This window comes from Echinops telfairi, unplaced genomic scaffold (genome assembly GCF_000313985.2).
Source record: "Echinops telfairi isolate 266 unplaced genomic scaffold, ASM31398v2 ScPeMD7_30;HRSCAF=105, whole genome shotgun sequence".
Taxonomy (NCBI): domain Eukaryota; kingdom Metazoa; phylum Chordata; class Mammalia; order Afrosoricida; family Tenrecidae; genus Echinops; species Echinops telfairi.
In genome coordinates this window covers 1,239,811-1,250,934 of record NW_022103927.1, presented here as the reverse complement: position 1 = coordinate 1,250,934, position 11,124 = coordinate 1,239,811, and the positions used below count along the sequence as shown (strand labels likewise).

The 11,124-nt window shown below is 51.0% G+C and overlaps 1 protein-coding gene across 2 annotated transcripts in view; it reads right to left on the bottom strand.

The window, feature by feature from the left end:
- The window catches only part of AKAP8L (A-kinase anchoring protein 8 like), a 26,866-nt gene extending 16,945 nt beyond the window's left edge, over positions 1-9,921 (bottom strand). For both annotated transcript variants that reach the window (XM_045289760.1, XM_045289761.1), the window contains exons 1-2: positions 9,824-9,921; positions 1,409-1,483 (exon numbers count right to left, since the gene is read on the bottom strand). In XM_045289760.1, the coding sequence (XP_045145695.1) occupies positions 1,409-1,483; positions 9,824-9,836 (88 nt within the window). In that variant the 5' untranslated portion in view covers positions 9,837-9,921. The remainder of the gene's footprint in view (positions 1-1,408; positions 1,484-9,823) is intronic.
- Positions 9,922-11,124: the final 1,203 nt, after the last annotated feature.

Genomic DNA, 11,124 nt, shown 5'->3' with positions numbered 1-11,124 from the left:
ACCAGAGGATGTACACTGGTACAGATAGGAAGTGGAAACACAGGGAATCCAGGGTGGATGATCCCTTCAGGACCAGTGGTGAGAACGGAGCTACCAGGAGGGTGGGGTTGAAAGGGGGAACCAATTACAGAGATCTACATATAACCCCCTCCCTAGGGGACAGACAACAGAAAAGTGGGTGAAGGGAGATGTCGGACAGTGTAAGATATGACAAAATAATGATTTGTAAATTATCAAGGGTTCATGAGGGAGGTGGGAGTGGGGAGGGAGGGGGAAAAATGAGGAGCTGATGGCAAGGCTTAAGTGGAGAGCAAATGCTTTGAGAATGATGAGAGCAATGAATCTATAAATGTGCTTTACACCATTGATGTATCTATGTATGTATGTATGGATTGTGATAAATAGTTGTATGAGCCCCCAATAAAATGATTTTTTTAAAAAAGATAAATCATTTGGGATTATATTTGATTGAGGAGGAGGATGTGGAGGACAGGCCAAATTTCTCCTCTGGACTGCGCAGGCCCTCCTGACTGAGCTCAGGGTTGGTAGTGAATCCCCACAGACCTCAGGACACTGCACTTCTCCCTGGCACTAGCTGCTTGTACTCCAAGGGGCTTGCTGACTATCGCCACGAAGTCTAGACTACTGAAGGTATTGCAGTGGGGTAGGCTCAGTCCTTCCCCAGACTGAGAAGCAAATTCCTCACCTCAGGAGCTAAGACATAATTATTGGTAATCCCAAACAGGGTTTCTTCTGGACAGATACTAGGGGTGGGGGTTTGGGTGGAGAGGAGTCCCACATCCTGCAAAGACCAGCCTTTGCCCTGCTCCAGGCTGACATAGCAGACCTACAGTCTGGTTGGTGAGTGCTACTTCTTAATTAAATGATTCGTGTCTAACCCCACTGGAGGGAGCCCTGGTGGCACAGTGGTTACACACTGGGCTACAGCTAGAAGCCAGGCACCAGCTGTTGCTCAAGAGAAAGGTGAGGCCTTCTACTCCCGTAAACCCATGGGGGCCGTTCCACCCTGTCCTAAAGGTCACGGTGAGTGACCCTATAGTGACGCGATGGCAGGGAGTTTGAGAATCATGCTCCAGAAATCCAACTGTTCGCTCTGCCCCAAGTGCAAGGCACCTGCCATCTCATCTCTAGGGACCTCGGACCTTCAGTGGTGTAGCCAAGATAAAAGCTCAATTTCTGCTCAGACCATTCTGGCCCCTCAAGGGGATTCTCTGAGCCAGATATTCTGTCAAAACCCACACATACTTCCACTCAATGTGGAAGGGTCAAAGGACTCCACCCCACCCTGCCCCAAGAAATCTGCTGACTCAGCAACCCAGTCATCTTCCGAGAATGGCCTCTGTGCTGCCAGCCCACCCTCCACCTGGATCCCGCTGGGCCCACTTACCGTAATCACAGGTAGGCTGAGCACTGGTGTCTGAATATGTCGACTGCAAAGTGGTTTCAGATCCCTGGACAAAGCCTAAACACATGCAGAGTGTTAAATCTCTGGAATGCCACCCCAGACCACCAACTCCCAATGTGGACTGGCTGACAGACCCTTCTCCTTGTGGAGAGCCACCAAAACATTGGACTCGATATTCAAAGGAGCCAGAACTATCACCACTGTGATAGTTCAATCCTGACTCCTGGTGACCCCGTGTGCTTCAGAGCAGAACTAGACTTTATAATAGAGTTTTCTTGGCTGTAATCTTTACAGAAGCCGATCTCTAGACCTTTCTTCCATGGCTCCCCTGGGTAAGTCCAAACCCCCAACCATTATCCATCTTTCCAAAATACAACACTACCAATGGAAAGGCATGCTAGTTTTAACTTGCTACACCTATACCAACCAACCAAGGCACACCCACTGCGTCCAAGGTGATTCCAACTCACGCTGATCCGTCGTGTTAGAAGAATAGAAATGGTGCCTTGTGGGGGTTGTCTTGGCTGTAATCTTTGCAGAAGCAATTCATCAGGCCCTTTTCCCACCATGTTACCAGTGGGTTTGAATCACCAACCTTCAGGTTAACAGCAAATCACAAAACCACTTACACCACGAGCAACCTTCTTAGTATATCAGCAATTATGTATTTGTTAGATACTGCGAGTCCTCCATTTTGAATCTATTATCATTTCATTAAGGTCAATAGTTCTACAAATTACTTCGAGGTGAACCACCTCTAGTTCAAACAAGCATGGAGGTTAATTCTGAAAAGATAGTATGGTAAATCATGTTCCCTTCCTCTCCCCTAAATCTGAAACAGTAATGGTTATTTTTTGCCCTTTTTCCCCATGGTGAATTTTCACATATTATATTCTGCCACTCACTGTCATCCGGTTGATTGTGACTCATAACGACCCTATAGGACAGAGAGATCTGCCCTTATAGATTTCTGAGATATAACTCTTTACTGATATAGAGAGCCCTGTCTTTCTCCCTTGGAGGAGCTGGGAGTTTAGAACTGCTGATCTTGCAGTTAGCAGCCCAAAACGTAACCACGGCACCACCCGGGCTCTGCATATTACATTACGTCTTAGAATTATTTGGGTTTAACGTGTTTGTAAGGAAAAACAAATACTATATACAATGTAATAAAGATATTTCCTGTTTTCTCAACTCCCAAACTAGTTCTCATCTTAAAGAGAATTTGGATACCAGGAAGGAAAATGTGAACTTCTAATCATGAACTGTTGCTAAGCCAAGCAAACCCAAACGGCACTCCCTGCCACCATAGGAACCCTACAGGATAGAGTTGACCTGTGCCTTAGGGTTTGCCAGACGAGGGTCAATGTTTACAGGGGCAGGGCAGCCTCAGCTTTCTCTCAGAGCAGCTGGTGGGCTCAACCTGCTGTCCTCGAGGTCAGCAGACTGACACTTACCCCCTGCACCACTGAGGCCTTTTCAACCAAGGTAGTAATTACCTCACGTGCTCAAAAACTTCCTGTCAGCTAGTCACTGACATTTGCTTTAATACCTCATTTTAAAAAATTTACTCTCAGCACTGCAATGCTGGCTAAGGCCCCACCAGAGCCAACTAAGGATCTGAAAACTGAAGCCAGAGTCTCCTTTGTTATTGTCTTCTCTGGGGGCAAAGCATCCACCTTCCAAGACCAGGGACAATGATGCAGGCCACACTGACAGTGCCTGTTCCCAGCTGGTACAGCAGCTTCGTAGGCATCATGCCACCTCGTCCCCATGAGGACACTTAGTCTGGAATCCAAAAACCCCCAAAAGTCTGAAACTAGGAGCTTCCCACAAATGGGGTGGGGGTGGGAGGGCAAACCTCATTTGCTGGCAACTGACTTGTGAGGACATTTACCACCCTCTATGTCTCTCTGGCTATGAGCTGGGCTGTTACCTCTAGGTCAGCATTTCAAAACCACCAGCTACTCTGCAGGAGAGACAGAGGTTTCTACTCCCATAGTTACAGTCTCAGAAACTCACAGGGCAATTCTACCCTGTCCTACAGGGTAACTAAGGGTCGGCATCGGCTCAGTGGCAATGAGTTTGGTTTGGGTTTATGTCTCCCACTGGGTGCAGAAATAATGTGTCTAATTACAAGGTGCTGCTCCAAACTCCATGGGGAGTGGGGGAGGGGCAACAGGATGATAACACACGAGAGTGGGGTGGAGGGGGGCGTGGAGTGGCAAGGGTCGATCTTAAATGAGAACTCCAAAACACATCCAGCTCCAAGGGCCTCAAAACCAGAGGCTGGGGATTCGCACACTATCTTTTCTTTCTAGAAAAGGGAACTGGGCACTGGGAAGGAAAAAAATGGGAGAGTATATAAAACCTCATGGGACTGCTAACCACAAGGTCCGAAGTTCAAAACCACCAGCTGCTCTAGAAAGATGAGGTCCTCTGTTCCCATAGAATTAGTCTGGGAAACCCGTCGGGGCAGTTCTACCAGCCTGTGGGGTGGCTATGAGTTGGAATGGACTGCACGGCAGTGAGGTTCTGGTCATGAAAGGGAGCACCCATCAGACTGGGCTCACTGCAGGGTCCCCAAACCTTCTGAGAGGCCAAATTCTCAGCACTGATGATTAATCACTGCTCCCAAGAAATACGAAGCACTTTCTTTCAAGAGTTCACCTGTGTGGACAGATTCACATCTAAGAGGTAATCGACACCCACCTCTGCACCTCTCCACAGTTTCCTCCATTACCTTTGGGAAACCCATGTGTTCAGCAATAGGCCTGTCAGCAAAATGCACCCTGGATTTGAGGGATGTGCTCTGGAAGCTGCACTGGGAGCTGACCACCCTCTGAGGGAGGCCGGGACAGAGAAAGGAAAAGGTCTGGGTCTCTTCAGGAAGTCTAACCAGTCCGAGCCCATTTCAACTCATGGTGCTCTGTGAGGTGTTTAGAAGCTGACAGGCCTTTCCTCTTTAGTGCTTCTGGTGAACTACAAGTTCCATCCAACCTTTCAGGTAGCAGCAGAGCCTATCCATAGCCTATTCCGCCCAGGCCCGGAGTCTTTCCTGGAAAACAAGAACGCCCACCCATCAAACCTTCGGAGCTCAGTGGCCAGCACTGCCTAATGCTGGGCTCCCTGTGCAAACAGGCTGCTCCGAGGTGCTGTTTTCCTTATCCCTGTGCGGCTCCCATTACAAATGAGGCTGGTGCCGGCTCTTCTTGTGTAGCTCTGGAGACACAGTATGACAAACCAGTAGCTGGCCCTGGAGAGTGAAAGGTCAGACCACAATTTGTGATGGCTTCCCAGGACGGTCCCTCTCTTTGGCCAGCAAGAACGCCGCTCCACCTTACTATTTTCCTTTGGGGGAAGGAAAAGGGGGGTGGGGTGGTTGTGATTCTTTGAAGGACAACCTCATCTGTACTACCTGAGCCCAGAGTCAGGCGGCCTCCAGTGTTTCTTGCCTCCAACACTACCTGCACACCCCCCCCCCCCTAACAATTTTATATGGAGCAGGATAAACGCTATAGAGCACAGTGGGAATGACTCAGGGTGGCTTCAACCTTGCTCCCCTGGGGGAGTGAAGCTGGTACCATGTTGAGACCACTCTAGCAGCCCAATGGGTGAGCAGTCCTCAGAAGAGGAGCCACCAGCCAGCACTGATGTGTCAGCTGATGAGTGGAGCCACCTGTGTGGGTCGTCCAGCCCGTCAAGCCCTCCAATGCCATCCTGACAGACATCTGACATAATAATGGTGTGGGGTGGCACCTGACCTCCTCCAATTTCAAAAGAGGGAAGGATAATCAAACCTGTAACGAGCCCAAGGTTGACTCCTATGAGCAGAGGTCATATCTGATTTCCAGCATCAAACTTGTAACTACCATTTCTGACACCAACTGTCCCTCCTGTGGCACGCTCTACTTCTCTGCTGGGTTTGGAACCCCTTGTAATGGCCGCACAAATTACCCATATTAGAAGGTTTATTAGGGAAGTAACCGGTTAGAAATTTAAGACCAGGAAGGGTCAAGACACAGTTCTTTGGTCAGGACGACCTCTTTTTCTCAGGTGAAGCCACAGGCACATCTCTGGTCCTCATGACCCACTGACTTCTGTCTTGCAAGCTCTTAGCTCTGCCAATAAAGACCTCGGAGCCCTCTGTTCTAGCTCCAGCTCTACGGGTCAGCAAGCCAACCCCCTTGAGCTTAGGGGCACCTCACTCCACCAGCTAGCCTCCTGCCTGAAGGTACTTGGCTCTGTCTCTCCGTGGGCCGGGAAGCCCAGCATTCATTCACTCTCCTGCCGCTTCTGCTTCTCTACCGAATTTCTCACCACCTCTGGGGTCACAGCAGTCTCTTGGATCAAGGAGGTCCAGAGGAGGGGCTTTGGGGTCCAAAGAGCACACTATACTCTTGATTGCGGTGGGATCCCTTTTTCTCTACTTCTGAAAGGATTCATTATAAACTAAGCAGGACGGCAAAACTGACCAACTCCTATGCCGAGTTCCATACATCCTATCTGTGTCATCAACAAGCTCGGTGTGCCATAAACCTTCCCTCTTACAGTCAGTCCTACCCATAGGAATTACAAAGTCTACACATATGGCTAGAGGGACCATAGCAATGAGGGCACTTTAATGCACATCATAAATGCAACTTCATGCAAGACCCTCAAGTCAGAACCCAGCTGAACCACTCCTGCCTTCCTGACCAACAGAAATATGTGATTTGGGTTGTTACATAGTAGTGAGCCCTGGTGTTGTAGTGGGTTATGTGTTGGATTGCTAACCTCAAGATGAGCAGTTCAAAACCACCAGCCATTCCAGGAGAGACAGATGAAGCGTTTAGTCCTGTGAAGATTTTAGAGCCTTGGAAACCCTAGGGGAAGTTCTCCTCTGTCCTATAGGGTCACTCTTGAGTCAGAACTGACTGGATGGCAACGAGTTTATTACACAGTAGTAAATGGCATAGTAAACTGTACATCAGTGCTCCTATTCAGGGACTCAAAGGTGTCCTGGTGGTGCTGTGGGTTAGGTGCTGGGCAGCTACCCGAAAGGTCGGCGCTTCAAACTCACCAGCTGCTCCACGGCAGAAAGATGCGGCTGTCTGCTCCCCTGAAGATTTAGAATCTTAGGATGGTTGAGTCAGAACCGACTCAATGGCAGTGGGTTTTTGGATACAAAGACTCAGCGTTTTAGACCTTTGTCTGAAGGCCTCATTCTAGGTTTTTCTGTCTTGTTTTTCCATTGCTCCCATTTCCTCCTCATTGACAGAGGTGGAGCTTCCTTTCCCAAGGGCAGGCTGTGGCCTCACCTTATAGAAAGCAATCTGGCCTTTGTTCTTGGGTCCTGCTAGGCCATCAACACCTGAGGGATGGGGGCTGAGTGGACCAAGAGGGACCCCCGAGGGACCCCCTAAGAGGCCAATGGATGAGGTAATTTATCATGGTTCCATTGGATAGGCTGGTAAGGGCCCAGAGGCTCAGAAAACGCTTACTGCTTGAGAAGCGCACACCAGAAGGAACTGCGCCCCTCTCTGTGACACGGGAGCTCCATGCTGCAAGCCCTCCCCAACCTCACCAGTGTCTATTTGTGTCCTTTGTGGCCATCAGTAATTCTGCAGCGGTAACTCCGTGCACATGCCATGACTTCTGCGAGGCCCTCCAGGAAAGCCTGTTGAGCAGCCTGGACAACGCTGCCCTGCTACATGTGTGGGCGAGTGGCTAGAGCCCAAGAAACGCCACATGGGAAGCTGATCTGGACGACGCAGCGTCTGACTTGGGTGCTCCAACCAAGCTCCTGATAAGTGGATCAGGGAAAGTATGGAGAAATGGGAAGGGAGGACTGACTCCGTGTCCCTGCTGGGAACTGGATTCATGCTGATCCTAACTAGGTGGGACATAGCCACTGTGCCGCCCCCACCCTCTTTGTTCCGTGAGTCAACTCTCAGTGAGGTAACTTGAGCTGAATGTGCAGGAGTGAACAAATGATAAGACCCATTTTATCCCTTTCTATGCTTACAAACTGGAATATCTGCCTTAGGACCTCCAAAAACCTTTAGAGGGAAATGCTTGTCTGGACTGTGACTTAAAATTCCTTGGGCTTCAGTCATCTGCTTAAGAGGATAATTCACAATATAAAGCCACTGTTGGTTTCAGTTGGCCATAATCAAGCAAAAAGTAATCATGAGCTCCTTCATGGGGCTACCACAGTGCCCACCCCGAGTGGGGATTAGAGGCCTACGGAACGGAAGGTGAAATTCAGCATGGGTCATTAGTGGCCACGTGACCTCGGTCACAAGTTGCTGGGCCTTTGTAGCTAAGTTTCCTCTCTCATAACAATAAGTAGTTACTACACAGCACCTAACCACTCATCTCAGGTTTCTTCTGCAGTCCTGGCCTTAAAAACCACAGAACTGGTTTCCATTCTCAGGAAAACTCAAGTCAGGATTACAAGCAACATGAGAAGCTCGTCACTATTGGCATTACCATTGTGGGGCAATGGGGAAGGGCTGTACTGTGTACTTCAGGGCATTTGGCAGCATCATGGGGTGCGAGTGGGTGGGGCAGCCACTCCAACACTCAGTTCCTAACTGCAAAAAGGTTGACAGTTCAAATCCACCTGTAGGTGCCTCAAATAAAAGCCTAATAAGCTACTTTCAAAAAATCAGTCACTGAAAACCCTGTAGTATAGTTCTCCTTTGACACACATGGGATCACCATGCGCCTCAGGCAACTTGACAGCAAATGGGCCCTACCCACTAGATGCCAGTAGCATCTCCACCCCCAGCTGTGACACCAAAGATGCCCCCAGATATTGTCAAATGTCTCTGGGGGCAGTAACACCCCTGGCTGAAAATTGCTGAGCTAGGAGGTAATTGCTAGAAAAACTGGGGCTCTTGCCAAGCTCCTTCTCTGGGAACGGGGGAAGGAGCGACGGGCACTACCCTTTTGTTCAATCCACTGCTGTGGGGTTGAGTTGAGTCTAATTCCTAAGGGCTCCATGCATATCACAGCAGAATTGGATTCGATGAGGTTGCAAAGGTTGATTTGGGGGAACTCGATCAACAGGTCTTTTCCCCAAGGCATCTCTGGGTGATCTCCAACCATGGGCCTTTGTGCCTAGGCCAGTGTTAAGTGGCCTGCAGTGGTGACTTGGAGGTCCAGGCCCCTGCTCAGCCCTGAAGACTCTCCTAGAATGAGGGTTACCAAGCAACCCACACCCTCTTAGGCCTTTAGTAACTCCACCTTGCGGGCCCACATCTGTGGATCCTGGGCATCTGTGGCTGCCAAGGCAAACCCACGTGGCCTCCTGGCTTCACCTAGGGATGCTTTACAATTGCTCAGGGCATCTGCAGCCCCTCACGGGTCTCCCCTGCCACCCTCCAATCCCATGGGCTGAGCAGCAAACAAGCCAAGCTCATCCCTACCCTTCTCTGTCAACAACTCCCCGGGTCAGATAATGCCTCTTCAAGGAGGTCACTAGTTTTGGAGGGGTTACCCAGAGATGCCTCAGGAAAAAGTCCAGGTGGTCTGCTTCCAAAAGATCAGCCAATGAGAAGCCTAGGGAACAGCTCTGCACACACGGGGCTCTGGGGGGTGGGGGGTCGAGCGGTGTAGCCCCGAGCTCAGTTGAATGCTTGTGGGCAAGGTCATCGTTTCAAACCCCCCGGCGGCGGCTCCAGGGGAGATGCCTGCTCCCGTGGAGACTCAGTCACAGAATCGCTATGTAAAGTCGTTAGAGAAGTTGGAATCGACTTGTTGGCAGTGGTGCTTTGATTCCAACCCACCCGGAGGCTGTTCCATGGGTCACAGGCAACGCGAAGCCCACAGAACACGCACGGGGGCGCCGTAAGTGGGCAACTGCTCCACAGCACCTTGACGTCGCCAATTCGGCAGGTGCTGAATATACCTGCGTGGACGCCAACCCCTCCCACCCCGTCCCGGCCACAACCAGACAGCCACCTGCCGCTCGGGCCCCTCACAGGCTCGGCGGGAGCGACAGAAGGTGCGGCGCTGCGGCCTTCTTCCGGAACACGACGCGGGGGTTGGCCTGGCAATGGCGACCGCGGGTCGGTTTTATGGGCTGAGCCCCTGAGAAGAAGCGGCGACTCGAGGCGGCGAGGCCGGGAGCCGGCGGTCAGAAACCTTAGGCGAGGCCGGGGGGCGGGAGGACAGACACACGACAAGAACAAAGGCCACAAGGGGCTGGGGGCTAGCACACGAGGCTGGAGCACAGAGAACCGAGGCGCCGGGGCGTGAGGGACGCGACCGGAGGCGACAGGCCCGCGGCGCCATTTTGTGGCCGCAAAGCGGGTAGAGGGGGGGAGTGGGGGGCGAATTGACGCGGCCTCTCCACGCCTCCATACCGGCCCCTACCCGGGACCTGCCACCCACCCCATCGGGACGCACCTGTGTAGCTCATGGCGGCGGCAAACACTGAGCTCACTCCTCAGGCACCTGATCCGCACGCCTGACGCCGCAACAGCGGCGACAATACCCCAGGCCCCTTCTACTCACAGCCCAGCCCCGCCTTCCGACCGCATTGGTGCGCGCTAGCCTCAAGCTTCTCATCTATTGGACACTTTCACTGTCTATCTAAAATATTTCTCATACCAAGGGCTGAAGACGGTGTCAATCTAAATAATCCCGCCTCATTCCCGCCCCTGTGATTTGAAACTCGCGGTGATTGGTCGAGATGAGACGAAGGGGGTGGGGCAGACTTCCAGGATTCTATGGGGAGGGGGGAGGGTGGGGGTAGTGCTGTAACTACGGAAAGGCCCGAAGCCCAAGCTTGGTCGAGTGGGAGAAGCGTTTGTGCGCTGGACGCCCGCCAGAGGGAGCCGGGCGCCGGTGTGGGACCAACTCAGGCCGCCGCTCTGCCACCCTTGTCGCGTACAAACCTGGGTGTGTTCCTTTTCTGGCCTTCAGCTCGGAAATGCGCATGGTGAATTCATGCAGGAACGTGAAAATTATACTTAAATCGTTTTTCAATTATAATTAAATAACTATAGCGCCAGACACGACGCTCGACCCACGTCAAACAAATGTGATCGTGTGTGTAAAGAAATCAGTTCAAGCCCCACTTAATTCACAATTTTTAAAAATAATCACTAAAAAAAATCAGTTCAAGATGAACATGATTAATGTAATCGATGTCACTACGTTGTACACGTGGAAAATGGCGACTTTGTGTTGCGTATATTTTTATTCATTGTAATGAACTTTTATGTAACCAGATTTGCATAGGAGTACAGTGTATGTCGTCTGTATGTCGTCTTGGCAGAAGTACAGCCAGAGTGCTCCTTAAAGGTGAGGGTGGGAGACTTTGTCGTCTCACATGCTTTCGACATGTTGTCAGGAGAGAGCTGGCCCCGGAGAAAGACATCATGCTTGGTACGGTCCAGTGGCCCTCAACAAGAGGGAAGGACACAGTGGCAGCAACAGTAGGCTCAAGCATAGGAACAATTGTGAAACTGGCACAGGACCGGCTGTGTTTCATTTCTTGTGCATAGGGACTCTCTGGGTCGGAATTGACTCGATGGCACCTAACCAGAACACCACTGTGTCTGTCGATCCCTTGGGTGGCACAAATGCTGGACAGTTACCCAGTAGATTGTCACTGCCATGGGCACCCCATAATTTCTGAGAACCACTTGGCAGACAAAAGGCAGCCGGGAGTGTGCACATTTTGGGAAATGCATCAGAATTAG